This window comes from Aplysia californica, unplaced genomic scaffold (genome assembly GCF_000002075.1).
Source record: "Aplysia californica isolate F4 #8 unplaced genomic scaffold, AplCal3.0 scaffold00235, whole genome shotgun sequence".
In the NCBI taxonomy this organism is placed as follows: Eukaryota; Metazoa; Mollusca; class Gastropoda; order Aplysiida; family Aplysiidae; genus Aplysia; species Aplysia californica.
Genome location: NW_004797505.1, coordinates 293,088 through 312,575, shown reverse-complemented (window position 1 = coordinate 312,575; position 19,488 = coordinate 293,088). Strand labels below are relative to the sequence as shown.

The window sequence follows — 19,488 nt, the reverse complement described above, 5'->3', positions numbered from 1 at the left end:
CGTCAGACACATAAAAGCACAATGTGCATACGAGAGTATAGACATATTACACGTGTGAACGGACATTATACTCTCTCCCCTCCACCCCCCTCTCTTTCTCTCTCACTCGAGCTATCAACATGACACACAAACGCATAAGGCAAATACGAGCACATGGTCTTATATTGCGTGTGCAGGCACATATACATGTAATATACACTCTCTCCTCCACCCCCCCCTCTCTCTCTCAACATGTATCTCTATTTTACTCACTCACAAAAACACACACGCATGGACATAATATACACATAAGTGCAGATATTATGCGCACTAGTGCATGGACAACCAACGAAAATATGAACGCTCTCCCTCCCCCTCCCTCTTCTGTTTTCTCTCTCAGAGATTCTTTGGAAAAACTAACATTCCTTCGAATAAAAACGCGGCGCTCTCAAGATTTCTAGACTCGAACGTTCTCCATATTATCATGAATGCCCTTTTCGCACAAACCACTCTCCCCCGCCCCGCCCCCTCTTCCCCTATCTCTCCCACACTACATCCCAACCCCACACACACACCTTTTTTTCACCCTAGCTTGCCCACAAGCGCCCGTATCAACCACCCACCCCCACCCCTTTCCCCCAGCCTTCGCCAACACCCCCGTGGCAAGGTCACAGAGATTTTGTTGACTAGCGTCATACGGGCCTCAAACCTGCGACGTACCAACGAGACCGGCAAGAGATCAACCATACCACGAAGGAATAAACAGTTGCTAAGTGGGTTCTGTTCAAACGACTTTCTGCAGCATAAAAACAATACCCCCCCCCCCCCTTGAAAAAAACAAAAACAAACAATGAAGAAACAACCTTTTGTTTAAAAAAGAAGAAAGACAGAAGAAAGAACATTCCAGAAAAGATATTCCAATCCATCCAACTTGCAAAATAACGCAGGGTTCTCTCAAGGTGTTACCAACATTCACAAATGTAAACTCAAACACACTGCCACACGCACGCGGCGCGCACACTCACACACACGCAAAAACTTACAGAAGAGAAAGAAAGACTAGATCTATATGTATTAGCTCTTCGGGACTGCATTTTTATAAAAACTATGACCGGAATGTTGCCTTGTAAACATCTTTATTTCCTCATTACAGTAAAGTACCATATACGGTGTGTCTAACACGTTTGGTATTCATAGGGACATAAACTGAGTCGTTTCAACTGTGGAGACCTCGATCTAGGCTAGGGCGGAGGAAGAAAGAAGGGGAGGTGCAGAGGGGAGGGGTACCCCAACTGAGAGAAATTTAAAAAATATGTAAGATAATATAATCTAATTAAATCTAAGACAATTGTTATCCCTGATCCATATCTCGAACTTAGGCGAGCTCGCCGCGCATCAAGTTCCCAACGAACTCCGCCACAGTCCCCCAGCGCTATCGCCGTGAGACGGGCATGTTGATGGGTTGCAGTTCTTTTTATTGCAGGTGTTTCACGTCCCCCCCCCCCCCCCCAACGACACAATTTAGATCGTTTGAGAGGTGGGCCTTAACCCTGCCTGACAGGGCCACCCCAACCCAGGCTGAAGGGGACGACACAACGTCCCAAAAGATCATGATGTTTTGAACAACTCATCCACGAGACACATTTGTATAAATTTCATATTCTATACATGACAGTGTCAATGACACGACAGTAGCATCATTGAATTGCAAACGAGAGAGAGAGAGAGAGAGAGAGAGAGAGAGAGAGAGAGAGAGAGAGAGAGAGAGAGAGAGAGACCCCCTTCCCCTACCCCCCCCCCCCACCACTATTCCAGGAAAGGGAACGAAATCGAGCGATTACGGAGCAAGAGAAATAAGCGAGTATTGGCGAGAGACTGAGATCTTCCGCAGTTCAGTCACAGTTATTCCCCCATTCTCAATGCACTCATTGCAAGGCTCCAAAAGTTGATTGTTGGTCGTTACACCTTTCTCAAAAAGGAAAGTATGATTGTGAAAATGTAAACAAGAAACATAGTCCACACAAAGGCTTTCAGGTTGTAATCTGAGAAAATAACATGCACTAGAGACTTAATGTTCTCGAGTAATAACAGTGTAAAGATATTATGAGCTTTACTCTTAATGCACTTGGCTATTTTAGCTCTCTGGACCAGATAATTTGGGAATCCTTGACTCCTCAGGCTCAGTCAACACAGATTGTGTCTGTGTAATTTTTTTTTGCCGACTTTAAAAAAATGCCTACACCTCTTTTTGTTTGAAGTTTTAGAAGAAAATTATGTGAAAAACATTTTTCAGACAATTTGATGGATTATGGTTAAAATATCTGACTGAGTTGGAGTTAGCTGACACTGTGTGAGAGGAAACATATGCAATGGGACCCGAAGAACGAAAACTTGTGAGGGAAATATACAAGTGTTGGGCTGTGAGGGTTGATTCCATGAAAGCAGAAAAGACATGGGCAAAACTAATTATAACAAAATCATCTAAAGATATCACTCGCAGTTGCAAATATTTGCTGCTTACAGCAATGAAAACGTCTGTCACAGTTTGGATAAATCTGATTAGAAAGACAGGGACAAATGAAAGAAGAAAGAAGAATCGATTGCACCAGAGTCACGCCCCCCCCCCCCCCCAACCACCAAAAAAACAAAACAAACCCAACCAAAAACCAAAAAGCCCCACTCACCTGGTTAAATAATAATATAATAAATAGAATTTGTATGGGGCACACTCCCGCTCAACAGCAAGCTACGTGCACTGAACAATCTACATTTAATACAACAATGCCCAATACAAGCAAGGGGGAATGTTTTAAAAAGCAGACATGTACGAGTTGTGTGAAACAGCCTACCTTTCTGCTCACTGCCTGTGGAAGACCTTCGAGAACTACTACTTGAGCTTTTGCCTGTGACAACAGAATACACAAACAATCAAAAAATTACGACACATGAAATCTGTCAAAAATACATTCCAATTATGGTCAAACCTGCTCGAACGCTACCCGTACAAGACAATCACCTCTATAAAAATAATCACTTCCCACTTCCCCTTGTGTTTTAAACAATATTATACTAAAATTGTCAAAGAGGTCCACCTGTCTGGAACGGCAAACTTTCTCTGCCACAATGGGTGGCTGTCTTGAACAATTTCAACTGTAACTAAATTAGCAGTTTTATAGCTAATCAGCATTAAGACAGTTATATTTCACCATAGTTTACATTCATACATTATCGTTAAATAAGAGACAGTTATTATGAAAGGTGTCTATGACTGTCTCTCAAAGAAAAAATTTGATTCGTTTGGATGGATTACACAACAAAATGTACCATGTTTTACATAGAATCTGACAGCATTTACCATAGTTAGAAAACATCACACTGTGACAGTTATACATTAACATTACCCATGGTAATCCTTCTTTGCACACATGCATACTGACAAAAGGAATTTTTAGAAGTGACGGGAGAAAGAAGTTTAAAAAAAAAATTTTTTTAATGAATGCATCACATACAATAATTAATAAAGGATAAATGTTTTTATGACTCCAAAATGACAAATAGAATGTAAAGAACCAAATTCCTGAGAAAAAAAAGGTGACTGAAAATCCTGATAGTGATGGTCAAACTAAAACAGACAAGGTAGGTGTGTGAGTGTGTTTCTATGTGTGTGTGTGTGAGTGCGTGTAGGTGTAAGTGAGTGAGATAGAGAAAGAGTGAGAGAGAGAGAGAGAGAGAGAGAGAGAGAGAGAGAGAGAGAGAGAGAGAGAGAGAGAGAGAGAGAGAAAATTGGTACGCATAAATATAAACTATAGTAAATCAAAATACAGGTTTAAAAAAAGGACCCCTTCCATACCAGATTTCTGCGCCAGAGACGAAGCAAGTTGACTTGACTGTCTAATTAGAGAAACGCGATAAAAATAATTCCTCCAAAATGTCTCTTCATTCACACTGTGGATAAAAAATGAAAAAAAAAAAAAATCAGAATGAAGTTTTTCAGGGGGTGAGCAAAAATATTTACATTAGTTAAAACGAACGTATAATTCCGCGACAATCTTAAGATTGCACTGCGCCTTTTAACAATCTTATAATTGTATAATTCGTGTAAGCTCTTCAGTTTCATATCTTAACTTTAAGTTTTATCTTCATATTTTTACACTTTTGAAAATATATGTGAATGTTTCTTCATGTGAGTAAAATATTAAAGATGGAAGTGAATTTTAAAAAAAATTATTTCAAAAATGTAAAATATTAACACAATTTTCAGATTGCCAAGCAATTAAACAATCGTTAAAATGCGCAGCGCGATTGCGCCGATCGCTAAATTGCACGGAACACTATAATGGCTAGACCATTGCACCGACAACCATAAGTGTTTGAATCCTTGTCTAGGCCTGCTGTTTGGTTCTTGACAAAGGAAATTTCTACAAGTTTTCCTCGCATCAGTCAGGTAAGGATGGGTAACCCGTTAAAACAGCAAAACACCTTGTTGTTAGCATGTGACCACCAGGTAAATGGCAGCTCAGACCTACTGTTTCTCAGGATGCTGAGAAAGTTTCTGAATGTCACAGGAACACAAAAATGTGTGAATGGGTTTATAGCCTCTATCAACACAATCAACACAATCAGGTATTTAAGAGATGGGACCTCCGAGTTTAACGTCTGTTTCCGACAGGACCAAAGCCAAATGACTTGAGAACATTGAAAACTCCACAAAATGACCCGAGTTCAAGACCGCCCACTCCAGGATTCAAATCAGGGCCATCTGCTCTGTAGTCTAGCATGATACCAACTGAGCTACCAGAGTACCCATTACTGGAACTCCAGAGGTAAAAATTAATTATAAAGAAAGAAGGGCTTGCATTAATGTTGGAATATTATGCACTGTATGAAAGCAATCTGTGACAACAATAAAGGCCACATTTCAGGACAATAATAGCACTGAAAGAAAGACTTGACTACCCAGAGCTGTGCTGATAAGTATTACACCAGATTTCACACAAAAATGCCCACTGCATGACGAAGAAAAAAATATTTAATTTGATTCTCACGTACATCTACCAAACAAATTTCTTTAAAATACAAAAGATGCAAAATTTTATTTCATATATAACTGTACCAACTAAAACATAATGGTGCTATGAAGTAATTTTATGTCAAAGAATTCACAACCCCTTATGTGAAGTAGTTGTCATAGGAAAAGTATAATATACATCTTAACATCTCTCCTGCATGGAACATTGGTAATCTTCACTTCAATATTAAAAGAGCAACAGGTCATCATCTCTCCCCTGCTCAGTTGCAGGTGGAATTTTTGCTGTATACCAACTTTAAGTCTGGAAAAGTTGAGCTCATGGCTATATGTTATAACTTAACTCTTTCCGGACGTAGTTTTTTTGGGTCTAGACATAATTAACTTGCGGCTCGATATGGCTATGCAGGTGGTGTAAAAAATAACTTCATAGAAGCATAAACCATCCATCAAAACGTAACATATAATATACCAAATTGAATGAGAAATACATTCCAATATGAAAAAAGGATTAATTCTGAACATAGGTAAGCATTAGAAGGGTTAGAAATGGCAATGGTGATGAAAAAAATAAATTTTGATGGAAAAAAACAATCCACCAAACATGTGAAAGCAAATCAGCATAGCTATCCTATCATATACTGGCCAAAAGCATAATCTATAAATTTCTGAAAGCGCAGCTTTTTATTTGAAAGCAATATTCCAATTTTTGTTTGAGTTGTGATATTTATACTGAGTCCTGTTACATCGTTTTGCTGATGCAAGACCGCAAGAGCTAATTCACCTGTTTTTCCCCAAACCCATGCTTTGACACAGTGAAACTAGATGTTTTCATTTCCTAAATCCTTTCAGAGTTTTTCAATGGCAATAACAAGTAATTATAAATGACGGATTGTGTTAAAAAGAAACAAAAGTGAGGTACCCTATTACAGCCGATGTATCGGCAATACGTCCGTAAGGGGTGTAGACTCGCTCTGATATATCGGCGATATGTCCAGAAAGAGTTAATACGCAGGTGTGAAGCACCAATATGAGACTACCCCAAGGGCAGGAATTTGCTTAGCCCAATTGAGAGATGTACAGCTAAGCTACATGTAGGAGCGGCATTAAGTTATTGGTAAAGAACGAATAGGACTTGTATATTTACACTTTTGGAACCAGGTCAAATCGCATTTTCTGTAAGTTCTTGTCCTCCTGTAGGGTTGCCAGGGCAACAGGGTAACAGCTGTTGAAGTCAAACTGGAACTGGACACCCGATGGAGGATTTCGCACAAAGTTGCGTTTGTCCTGCACACAAATAACGCCAAGAATACACTCATATGTACTGATGTACTGAGGTCACATATGATATACACATGCATGTGCAGCAATCACATTTAATGACAAAGCTTCGTTTGATATAAACAGAACATCAACCTCTAAGAGGGCATAAGACCTCTTTATCATAATTTCTTTTCACTTAAAGTATAACATTTTAAAATCTTTTTCTCCAAAGAATTAACTTCTCCCCATCCCTAAAAAAAAGATTATTAAAAAGTATCTGACACAAATAAAGTCAAAAACAAACCACACAAACCCTAAAACAAAATCCCATTTTTTTAAAAACTCAAATTACACCCATACAAACATATAAAGGCAAAATGACTGCAGATTAAACGAATACACCACAAATTCCAAATTTATTTACACACTTTCAAGCCATCTATAGATATGTTTAACTCTGAAATCTTATCATATCATAGTTTGTAAGCAATTATGTCAGTACTGTGGGTTATACCACTATCTAATAGCATCACATTGCATACCATAGATACACATACACACACACACAGCAAGAGAGAAACAGAGAGAGGGAGAGAGAGAGAGAGAGAGAGAGAGAGAGAGAGAGAGAGAGAGAGAGAGAGAGAGAGAGAGAGAGAGAGAGAGAGAGAGAGAAAGGGGAAGGAAAAGACAGAGAGGGAGAGACAGAAAGGGAGAAAGAGAGAGACCGATGGAGAAAGGGAGGGAGGGGGAGCAAGAGACATCGAGAGAAAGAGAGAGACAGAGGGGGGAAGAGACAGAGAAACAGACAGACAGATAGACAAGGAAAGAAAGATAAAATTTCAAAGACTCCTCATTAATATTCTGCAGATACAAATACACAAGGGACACTATGCACAAGCTTGAAATATTTACAGGTCAGAACAGACCTACAGCAACTGCAGACCCCTGATGTGTGGGTATTGATCTAACAAGAATAGATGGGTCATAAAACTTGTTATGATGGTAAGGCACAGGGTCATTTCAATAGAGGTCAAGGGAACTGATGTAAACAATTCCCTTACAGAAAAGGAATAAAAATACAAAAGTTGAGTAGAAGATAGGAAGAAAAAAAGAATTCTAAATGGGCAATAGAATGCTGATCTCTAAACAAGAAGTTCTTTTTTTCCCCCTTTTTTTTTTGGCTTGATCCTCCCTGAATGTTGATCATCACATTATAGAGACGTTCAATTATTGCCATTACAATAGACTGTTAAGTTTGAGCCCGAGTCTGAGTTACTAAGAAGTACACTGACCCAATGAATGTAAAAACCACCAGCTTTGAAAAAAAAACAACCCAGGAAGACAAGAGGGAGATAGGAGACAAGTGATACAGGCCAGAGCCTCTTAAGACTCTTAATTGTTTATGCCTTTTGCCCCCACTAGAGATAAGAGAGAGGAAGGAGAAAGGCAATATGCCTGGGACTCTATTGTTAATGTTTTATGCCCCCATTAGCAAAGTTTGCAACATTACACAAGGTGGCCAGCTTCAAACCTGAGAACCTAGATATATCCCAGCGGAAAGAAAGAAGTATTTGATAAGATAAAATACACTCCCAACATAATCACATACATGTCCTTTGTGAACAAGATCAAGTTTTTGTTTATTTCATGAGTACAGTATCATAATATTTAACTACATAATATGAATCATATTACATGTACAAAGCAAGCAAGAACTGTCGGTTGTTTTACCTGTGACAGTGCCAGTATTTGAGTCTTGAGATTCTCTTCATCATTATAGCCAACCCAAGGAGAGACGGCGGCCTCTTCCTGTTTCACTTTCTCTTTCTTGGCTTCAACGAACTTGTCCTGCTCTTTGGAAAAGTCCCCTAAAATAGTCTGAAAAACAAATTCAGATGCAAGACTAAACTAAGAGTTGCTGGTGTGCTGTAGTTTAAAATGTGTGGCGAGTCAAAGCGATACTTGACACATTCCACCCCACATGATGATGCACCAAAAGGAGAAACATTTGCAATATTGCATGAGGAAAAAGCTAAATAAAAACTGGTACCGATCAAAAACAGAAAGCAGTGACACTTGTCCATCGACCATCACTGGAGGAACACAATAATTTAATAAGGAACACAAGGGTTATCGTGCAGACACAATTCCATTCATGAAATATATCCACTAATATATCCCCTGAAGAATAAGAAAGGACCCAAAGCTACTGCAAGAAACCGGGTTTTCTTAAATGGTACTTAGAATCAAACACATGAAACATTAAAAACAGTATTGGTGGCTATTCTATAAAACCAATATTATTCAGGCAGATTTTCAGGCAAGGTGTGCAATTTTTATTGTTAACTTAACTTATTGTATTCTTCTTTTTTTTCCTTCATTCCCCTGCTAGATCTAGACAGATAGTTCTTCAGTCTGCAGTGCAATTAATTTTTATGAATTTGACTGTAATTTCTACTTCGTAGGGCCCCTTGCCTTTCATTTTTAACACTTTGCAATCACACAGCCAGCAGTACAAAATACCCCATCCGGTCACCCAGCCAGGAGAGTGACTGCAACAGACTTCTCGGGTCTGGCGTAGAGCTGCGCCAGGTGACCAGAATGGATAATTTTCACCAGCGCATTATTGCACCAAGTGACCGCAAAGTATTAAGGCAGCAGATTACACTTTCAAAGGAACTCTTTATTCCATTTGATACTAAGATGAGTGTTTTCAATTTTGGTAGATATCAATTTTGAATTTTGCTTGGGTGGTGGCTGAAGCATACTTTTATCAATTTCAGCACCACCAAAGGATCTTTAACACAAGCAACTTGCGTATGAGACTTCTAAGATTCTTTGCCCTTATCCTAGATTTTACTAACCTGAAGATCAGTGGTATGGCTGACAGAAACTAATATGAAGAAGTCACAAGTAACAGTAGACAGAGACAGGAGCAAAGGAGAGAGGACAGAGAGAGGATGAGATTGGGGTGCAGGGAGAAGGGAGAGGACTTATACTGTTTTATTATAAGTTATATTTATATATTTTAAGTTATTGTCTGTAAAATAAAAAGATCTTACCTTTTCTTCCACAGTGTGCTTGATTTTGGTAGCAGTGTCAGCAACTGTTTTACTCGCTGCTTTTCCAAAACTAAAAAGTATATCTGGAAAGAAATGCAAAACTCTTCAGGGTAACCTCACTGTATTATTGGAGATTGCAAAACAAAAACTTTCAATATGTCTTTGAATGATTGGGATCCCTTAATTTGTCGAGTTAATTGTCTTCTGAAAGATTTTATGAGAATGGATTTGTCAAAATTTCATCTCCATTGCATCCTCTTACTTTAAAGTAAATAAACATTTCTAAAATGCTGGATTCCTGGTCCATCCCAATAACACAATGCCGACCCGTGAAAATCTAGCTTAAGAAACCACTCTTAGGCTTTCCCAAATTCACAGAGAAGTCTAGCTATATCAGTTCCTTCCCGCACTTCTTGCTGGCAAAAGGTAGTATGGTCTACCACTCTTTGAGCTTCTCGGTAGTAAGAGGTCAAAGCTGATAGATTATGCTTTTTCTAATGGAAATCACTTTAAATAGACTTTGACCTTCAGACAATTTTCCCCACAGAAGCTGGCTGACAATAATCAGGTAACACTGTTCTTGGTCCATGCAAAGTGCATATTCAAAACTATCTTTTCAAAAGCTAGAGCAGTGAAACAAACAGTATCATCATTATGATTAATTGAGGAAAAATAATCCTTCTTTACATTCCATAGTATAAACTTTAGAGCTATTTCATCCTAAGTGGCATTCAAAGTAATCAACAAAAAATAGACACACCACAGTTGACTTCAGCTTTTAATAGTAATAATAGGATGAACCAATGCAATTTGCACTTTCAATGTTCTAGGACAGTGAAGCCCAACACTTCTCTTTGCCAAGGCCTTTTTACAGAGCTAACCCTCCTTTGATCATTTCAATCACTTACTTTTACATTGACTTTTCATTTTTGTAAAAACTGTGATTGTCACTGCTATTATTGTCTTTGTCATTGCTGTTGCTTGTCTTGACTTTGCTGTTCATTAAGTAAATTTTTATACTGGCTGATCAGAAGCCCTCAACTGTTAACCCTCATCCTGCGGGAGCCGGGTTTATGTAGCCCGATAAGCCTATTTCGGCACCTCGCCTGCGTTCTGGTCCCGAGTCAGTGTAGCTCCTGGATCAGGGCACGCGCAGCGCGCATCCTCTTACGTGTCATTCGGGTCCCGAGTCGGATCCCCATTCACGCAGGTCAAGTGTGTGTGCGTCAGTCTGCTTGAGTTTGTGTGCGTTTGTGGCCTTCTTCTAGAACCACCTGCGTTGGTTCGTAATCGAGGCATACGTCTCATTCAAAACATGCCAAGTTGATAGCTCTAGATGTTCGTCCAATGAAATTATAGAAGAAATTGACCCACTTAGACATGAGAAGCTCGAAAGGATAGTCAGGAAACAAGACTTCCATTTTTCTATACAAAATATTTCAAATGAGCTTGATTTTATATGACATGATACTACCTGATAAAAGATGAGCTTGTTTAATAGTTTTGAATACCCTTGTGCAGGTACAAAGAACAATTTGAGTGTAAAACATTCGGAAATTGACCTAAATTATCCCTTTTCGAACCTCAGGTCATTCATAACAACAAGAGCGTCCAGAAAGGTTATTCAAATGGGCGTAACTACTCGTAATGTCTTATCAGCTTGTGAGAGGGGGTTATTCATGTGTTTGTAACACTTTATAAATAGAATGCTATGAAGGATAGAGCGTTATTTTCATCATCAGTTAACACACTCCCGCGGTATTCATGGCGAAAACACACGTTTCCCGGCGCGCGCGCTGTACACCAACAGTACACACTGAGTGACCCCGGCGGCCTGCCCGGCGAGTCCGACGTAATCGGTTGCTGATAAGATACGCATCTGGGCACAGACGCAGGATAAGAGTTAAGACTGCCTGAAAACATGTCATTGCCACTAATTCCCTCATCAAAACCAAGCCAATCACCTTCACTTTCACCACCTCAGCATGAAAAGATACTTTCTTTCAAGAAGTTCAAAGAAAAAGACGAAATTTGACATTTTAAAAGAAAAAACACCCAAACTTGTCAAAAAAATTAGTTGCGAGGGAAATATTAACGTTAACATATTAATTTGCAGCTTAAAAAATGTTCTCTAGCTTCTTAAAACTTTTTAAAACGCAGTTACTACTTGGAATTTTATTTTGACACAAGAGAAATGTTTATTATCTATTTTCTACAGATCAATCTGAGGTGGAAGTATCCTATTCCAATTACTCTAAACCAATTTTCAAAACTATCAGTTCCCGTTCTAGAGGCTGTGATTACTGTGGAACAGACAGTCTCCTACAGAGCTGCTTAAATTTTCTAGTGGTAAAATCAAGGCCATGGGTGTTTTTAAGCCATTGCATGTGCTGTAAGCGTACCTGGTATACCCTTATATTTTGTTACTGTAAGCATTGTAGGCTGTTACACCCTTAGACTTAAAAACCAAACCCATGTTTCGTTTCATTCCCATCTTCACTTCTAAAGTCGCGAATGAAGAGAGTTAAATATATATCTGTCTCTGTCTCTAAGTCTTCAGTAACAATTTGAGGATTTGATCATCTCTATTTTTAGGCTGCTGTGCGCAAGAATCACACATGATAGCACAGGACTCCCCTTTTCAGGGTTAGGGCTAGGGTTTAGAGTTAGGGTTAGCCTTGGCATATATAGATCTATGCCACTCTTTTGTATGTTGTTGGTCGGCCGGCCCTCCGGAACTCCTTCCAAGTCGAAATTCATCATGTGTAAGAAGTATATGCCTACTTGTAAGAATAGATCTAGGGCAGGCTTTGACTTTGACTGCACAGTAAACTAAAAATAAAAGTCAAAGTATCCTAAACAATGAGTAGGCCCTAGTCAGGCTAGTGAGTCAGTAGTATTGTGAGTATTATTAGTGATATTATTAGGACAGAAAGTCTGGGAAAGGCAGGTTTAGAACTAGAAATATCCCGTTAGATACCATAGCCATAGGATATTTCAACTCAACTACTCACTTCCAAATTCCTTGGCAGTGCTGAGAGCCTTTGCGGACACGTCTTCAAGAGTATCTAGTGGAGATACATCTTGCGAAGATTCAGACGTAGTTGATGCCTTGCCCTCCCCCTCTGATTCAGTTTCTGTCAGTCCTTCTTTAGAGCTGACACTTGTCTCGACTGACGTTGAGCTAATACTGTCTTTGCTTTCAGAATGGACATGCCCTTCATTCTCTTTATTTTCTTCTTCTTCTTTCGGTCTTGACCCAACCCCTAACCAGCTCGTAACTGAGCTAAACATGTTTGAAAGTTTCTCAACAGCTTTGTTTACGTTTTAGATGATGGTGGCAAGGGCTCGATAACACTTCCTTTGCAGTTTCAACATAAACATAAGTCACGTGACGATACGATTTTTTTTTTAAAATTTCGTCGCAAATAAAATCTATTGATTCTTTGTTGGTAAGAATGTCAAAATTAAACAACTGGAATATCAGTCGAAAGATTTTTTCCGCCTAGAAACTTTGATATTTTTATGAATTATATCTCATAAGTACGAGAAGTCCTGAGTGAACAGTGAACAGCTGTTTCCGGTTTCAATTTTCATTTCAATCCAAGATGGCAACCTTCTTCGGAGAAATACTTCCAGTTAGGTCGAGGGCTGTTGATGATGACGAAGATGACGACTTTCGGGGTCCCATAGAAGGGTTAGGTTCTTATATCTGAGTCAAATAGATCTAGAGTCTTTACAAATGTATCAAATCTGAAAAATATACTCGATCTCAAACAAATGAAGCTCTCATTCATCTCGGGAGATCTCGCTAGCAGACTGAACTGTCTATGACTTTACTAATCACTAATCTATCTAGATTCTAGATTCTAGATCTAATCTAGATTGTAGATCTAGATCTAGAATCTAAATTTTAGGCTACTCTCGATCTAATCTAGATCTAGAATCTAGATGATGGTAGATATCTTGATCTAGATATCTCAAATTAATTATATTTATTAAATTATAGGGCACTAGTTAAGATATGCCGTCCCGCCGCCATGGGCCATGTTGGTTTGTTTACATCAGCAACTCAAAAATGCGACACATGTTTTGTTTAGATTTCTTCTAACAGCAAGAATCCAACTGCAACTTATTGCCCAGTGATTGCGGTTGTCCCCCCGAAAGTGCGCGCTAAAGTCGGAACAAGGATTTTAATTAGCCTAAAATAACACTCTGGGTAATAAACATGACCTCTATTTCTCTGGACGGTTTCCGTTTTCAAGATTAAAAAATTTTTAGCGAGAGTTCTGCGCCGTCTTTCATTCTGCCATTCTGGGAGGACTTTGAAGAAGCATTTTTTTGCATCGAATTCAAAAATAGCTTGGTATGAACAGAGTAAGGAAGGGAGAGATGAAGAGAATCAGAACAAAGACAGACAGGCAGAGAGAAAGACGGAGAGAGAGCAAAACAAAGATAAAGAGCTTTAAGTACATGTGCAGTGGACGGCTTGAGTTGACAGGAGCAATGAAGAGGGAGGGAATGAAGACATAAAGACAACACGAGAGAAAAATAGGGAGAGAGAAAGGGAGTGGGAGGGAGAGAGAGACAGACAGAGAGAGAGAAAGTGACATTGAGTGAGAAAGAAAGAAAATAGATTGAGAAACAGAGAGAGAATAAGAGAGAAAATAGAAGAGAGAGAGATAGACAGAGGGAGACAGCCAGTCAGACAGACAGCCAGACAGAGAAACCCAGAGAAGGAACCAGCAGAGACAGAGAAAGAAGTAAAAGCTGCCAGAGACAAGAAGACCCTTGGGGATCGCTTGATCCGCCAATAATGGCGCCCGACCTTTTGTAGGAATTTCTCACATTTCCCGCCTGGTTCCACTGGGTCTTCGCAGTTTTTTTGTTGTTGTGCATGTGCCTTTGCCCCCTCATATTTTCAAGCAAGCTGAGGATTCTCCCCCCTCCCCCTTTTTTTTTGGTCTCGTCTCCTCCCTCCCCTCCCCTTTCCTTTTTCGCCTTTCCCCCATGCTTTGTTTTACAGAGCATTCGGAGAACGAGTGTTCAAGTTTATTTTCTCGAGAGTTCAGAGAAGTAGAGTTCAAGTGTATTTTCCCTAGCGTTCAAAGAAATAGAGCCGGCCAAATAAAAAATCTGGGGGGTTACAGGGGCATGCCCCCCTGTTTTAACCCATAATTTGATATTTTGCAGTAACTTTGTAAGGTTTGAAATTTTTTGGAAAATAATTGATGTGCAACTGTTTTAGTGGCTTTATGTGTGATCTGCAGCAAACAAAACTGCAGTTGGACCCCCGAAGAAATGTATCTGTGTGCGGGAGTGAAAGTAAAAATTACCAATTATAGTATAGGATAGGATGCCAACTTCCTACTACTATTAAGCATTAACTCCTCTTCTGCATCTGTGCCGAGATGCGAGTCTTATCTACTAATAAGACCCAACTTCTTCCTGTGGACGTTCCTGGCGGGCCACCAGGGTCACTATTAGTGTACAGTACAGCGAGCGGCCCTGGAAACGTGTGTGTAAGATTGAACTAAGGATCGGCCTTGCTGTGTAATGCCATACGGTGGTCCGCTCATGCCTTTTGCTGCTACCCACTCCCACTTGTGCCTCCTATATCTGCATCCTCTCCCTTCTGGTATATTTCGTCAACTGAACGTTTCTAGCAGATTTGTCGACTGCAAAGCCTGTGCGTATGCACGCATGGCTAGACTCATGCACTGATTGGTCCATCTAGTCACGTCACGGCACCACCACCACCATGTCTCCCCCTCTATTTTAGAGGGGCAACAATTAGGCGCTCACGTGCACTAATTTGCATTGTTTGAACTGATAGGTCATCTGGGTATCTCTGCATTGTCTGGCTCATTTTAGTTGGTTTCTGTTGTTTGTTGATGATGCATAATGTCATACCATACAATGGCTTCCTACCGTGATTAATTTGGTTTATTTCGGTTAGGGGAGATATTAAATTCAAATAGACTGAAGGCGTGGTTGAAAACCTTGAAACTACTAATTGACTTCTTGAGCACAAAGTGTAAATGTGGTAGGAATTTTTCGTTATTGAAGATTAATTCTGCTTCAGTGGATATGGAAATTTGGAGGTGCCAAAACAGACACTGCAGGAGGAAATTAAGTATCCGAACTGAGAGCTTTTTTTCCCATACGCATTCAATATTACAGACAATAGTAGAATTCATTTATTTCTGGGCAGCAGACCATTCCAACAAACAGTGTCATCTAGAGTGTGGTGTTTGTGAAAAGACTCCATAGTAGATTGGTTTAACTTTTGTAGGGATGTGTGTGAGGATATATATTAGATTGTGATCGGTGCGGTTAAATTGGAGGGAAAGGTGTGGTTGTAGAGGTTAATGAAAGTAAATTTGGAAAAAGAAAATATCACACGTGGAAACATGTATGTAGATGGTGTTTGAGTTTTTGGAGGGATTGAAAGAGACAAAGGAGAATTATCAGAATTGTTTTTTTGATGTGATGGAGGCGGCTGAAACTTTGATCCCTCTGATTGAGAAGTTCATCAGGAAGGGATCAAAAACTGTTTCAGACTGTTGGAAGGGATACTCTTCCATTTCTTCACGTGGATATGAACATGAGACAGTGAACCACAGTCAAAATTTCAGAGACCCTGAAACAGATGCACAGAAACCACATCACATAGAAACAATGTGGCACTGTTTAAAAAAAAGTAAAAGAAGTTTTGCAAAGAGCCTCATCGGTGGTTACTGTACAGAGTTCATTTTCAAACGTAAATTCGGGAAGCAGCAGCCCTTTCTGGAATTTCTGAATGCTGTGGGAATTCTGTTTTTAAAGAGAAGAGAAAGGACAAGCATTTATAATCAAAATTACATGGAACCTGGTCCGTCCTCCACTGGTCTCCCTCAGCTGTCTCCCCCTAAAAAGAAAAAGGGCCTTGAATTAAGTAACACTAATACTGAGAACTCTGAGCCTCCTGTTCACGTGGTGAATGTCCTCATCAGAGGAATGGATATTCCATTCTCCTGTCTCCCCCCCCCCTCTCTCTCTCTCCCCCTCCCTCTCTCCCTCCCTCCCTCCCTCCCTCCCTCCCTCTCTCTCTCTCTCTCTCTCTCTCTCTCTCTCTCTCTCTCTCTCTCTCTCTCTCTCTCTCTCTCTCTCTCTCTCTCTCTCTCTCTCTCAACAGTCTTGCAGCCCTCACTCAATCCGCCTCACGTTGCTGAAAACTAGTTTGTGTAGCTGTGGATTAGGACCCATATCTGTATAAGAAGTCCGTTCTTTGGCTAGCACGCATTAATACATGTGAACACAGTGGGTCCACCAAAGTTAAATCCAGCCAAAATGTGTTTTCGGCGTGAAACAATTCAAAATTTTCTACCAACTGAAAATGTTTAATGTGTGTCCTGTGCGCCCATATAACTTTATGCAATTGCGAGGGCTGTAAAGCACTTACCAAAAAACATCAGGAATGAGCTGTCAAGGATAATATAACAAAATAAAAATGTAATATTTTAAAATTTGTTTAATACAGGCTCACAAAAAAAAGTTTTTTTTTTTTCAGTGAACCCATTCTTCACTGGTCGAAGAAAGTGAAAGCAGAGACAGAGAAATTACCTGACAAGAAGGTACCTTGCTCCAATCTAGTCATTTCTATTGGTCAAGAAGCTAATGGTAAGAATTAATATTACATTAAATGATGTTATCAGTTTTAAAATCATGCCCTGTGTTGATAATAAATAATAGATTTAATTCATATAGCAGGGCTTTCCATCATTATAATGAATTTGGTTGAATCGTTACAATTTTTGTTCAACTTTATGAAAATACACCCCTGGTTCCGATTTTAACAAATTTAATTGCAGTTAGGCTACCCCAATCCATCCTCACCCTCCCACAATATGAGAAAAACTGAGACCCCGACAGTATACATGTACTCACTAGATCAGGTGCAGCTGTTTTGCACCTTCTGTGCACAGAGCCTATTTGTACACAATAGTTACTCTGTGCCCCTTTGCCCTTGGAAAAACAGTTTTAAAAAATTCCTGTGCTTTTCCCTGCCCAAATGAGAAAACCTTCTAAGAGAGAAAATGGATTGCAGTGGTGCTTAATCAGGATCTGAGGCCTGTGATGTGTCCCATTTGTTTCACTTGTTTTTCCTTTCTCAATTGGAGCCTGCAGAGACACCTTTCATTTTATAACACTTTTGTGTCTGTTACATTCATTCCTTGAACTTACAACGCCATGTCCTTGACATCCCAGAAAAAAAGATCCTCCATGATCATACTATTTTTAATTTTAAAGCCATATTACTAATTTTATATTTGTTGATTACTAAATAATATGCAGGTGGGTGGATAGCTCTGATATAGTGCATTTCCATTAAGAAGAGAGTGTTCTATGTGATGTACTATACAAAGAATATTTGCACCTTATGAAATTTTTATCAAGTGTCTCGGTTTTTCTGCTGGGATGTTGTATCCCTCTCACCCTGGGTTGGCCCTGACAATCAGGGTCAGAAGCCTGCCTCTTAAATTATCAAAATTGTGTGAATGAAGACGTTGAAACATCTTAGAAAAGATGTTAGCTTCCTTATACTTATGTTCTTTGCATTGTATTTTCAGCTTTTACAGAAGTGTATGTGAAGACTTTCAAGTATGAGATCATTGGAGGAATTTTCTCAAAGATTCAAGATGATGACCCTTGCACTCTATCACAGACGTCTCCTACTGACAAGTCATGTTTCATCTATCGCTGCTACAGTAACCCATCCATCATCGTGTGCCAGTGCAATAGAGATGTGTCTCAAGAACAAAGTTTTTCCTGGGCTAAGCTGGTAATTACTCTTTCTTGTCGTGCTGTTTTGTATGATGAGTTGATACAGCTCCAGGTGTGTGCACTTGATGATGTTTCGCTAAAGGGATGTCTGGGTTGTCTTAGTTATGCACTTCGTTTTTTGAAGTTCCAGTTGAGGCAAACTTTGGTGATTGAAATATTTAGGAGGGGGGAGCTTTTGGGAGGGGGGGGGGTGCATGAAACACAATCAACAAGTCACCTTCTATGTTCACGAATCTGTCGCACATAGCTTTTGATGTTTCAAGAAAGACACTTTTTCAGAAGTAAAGGACTGAGTTAAATTTTTTTTTCCAGTCTGGTATCATTTTTTGCGAAAGTAAATGATGACTAACATGCAGTTTTTATGCTCTTCAGTGTTTTGCTGTGCTGTGGTCTTTCATAGTTCAAGGAACATTGTTTCTGAATAATTTTTAAAATCATCTTTCCAGCTCTGTACAAACATCAACCTTGACACAGCATACATCGCAGTCCTGGCGTCCTGTAGCACTGGGGGCTATTGCAGTGACATTCCCTCTTCAGATCTGGACACACCATTCCTTCGAGCTCTCAAGACAGAAAAATTTGTGGGCACTCCGATCTGTAAAATCTTAGAGCAGCCAAATATGTTGACGGGCTTGCCAGCTCAATGTGAGTATAATTTCTTTATTTTTTATTATAATGATGGTGGCAAAGTGTCCGATTTGATGAAAACGGAATTGACCTGTATTTCTTTTTCTTCTCTTGTATGAAGCTTTATATACTTACATAGCTGCAGCCTCTTTATTAAAAACACATTTAATGTCTTTTTGAGGGTCTAAGTAAGAAAATCCGCTTTTTGTCAAAAAATGGGTATTCTCCATCATCTAGTATTTCTCCTCATAGCCTTGCCAGGTCCTGGATAACAGTGAGAACATAATAGAGAACAAAGCCCAGGAGCCAATTGAAGTTGTTTCCCTTACCAAAGTTAGCTATTGAGCCTAAACCTGTTGAATGCAGAAAAGTGTGTAAAGGATTTTGGATGGGGAGGGGAGTGGGGGGGGGGGGAGATACTTTGCTAATGCCCCCCATCTTGATCTGCCACATGGGTTGAGACTAGGGTTGGGTCGGGCTCGCAAAATTAGCGTCTGCGAGTAATGAACTACCCGCTGGCATTACCTGCAAACGAGCGGACGGGTAACGAACCGTCCGTTTGTGAAGAGTAGTTCGCTACCCGCTACTCGCTACACATCGGACAGAGACAACAATTCGTTTAGCGAGCGAGCGGACCGAGAGACTCCATCCATTCGAGCGGGCGGATGGACGGACAGGAACGACTCCTTCCATTGCCTACAACTT

General features: G+C 39.8%; 2 protein-coding genes across 2 annotated transcripts in view; one reads left to right on the top strand and one right to left on the bottom strand.

Moving 5' to 3' along the window:
• Nucleotides 1-2,828: 2,828 nt before the first annotated feature.
• On the bottom strand, nucleotides 2,829-12,793 carry LOC101846357 (synapse-associated protein 1; the record flags this gene model as incomplete). The annotated part of the gene is given in 6 exon segments (XM_013083487.2): nucleotides 2,829-2,882; nucleotides 3,830-3,924; nucleotides 6,153-6,292; nucleotides 8,000-8,146; nucleotides 9,331-9,413; nucleotides 12,345-12,793. Coding segments are annotated over 6 exon segments (799 nt in total), but the record flags the coding sequence as incomplete, so codon positions are not given.
• A 97-nt stretch (nucleotides 12,794-12,890) lies between these two features.
• Nucleotides 12,891-19,488, top strand: part of LOC101846142 (proteasome assembly chaperone 1) — a 13,177-nt gene continuing 6,579 nt past the window's right edge. Inside the window, exons 1-4 of the mRNA XM_005100084.3 lie at nucleotides 12,891-13,027; nucleotides 16,883-16,992; nucleotides 17,943-18,154; nucleotides 18,603-18,801. Coding sequence (XP_005100141.1) covers nucleotides 12,939-13,027; nucleotides 16,883-16,992; nucleotides 17,943-18,154; nucleotides 18,603-18,801 — 610 coding nt within the window. The 5' untranslated portion in view covers nucleotides 12,891-12,938. The remainder of the gene's footprint in view (nucleotides 13,028-16,882; nucleotides 16,993-17,942; nucleotides 18,155-18,602; nucleotides 18,802-19,488) is intronic.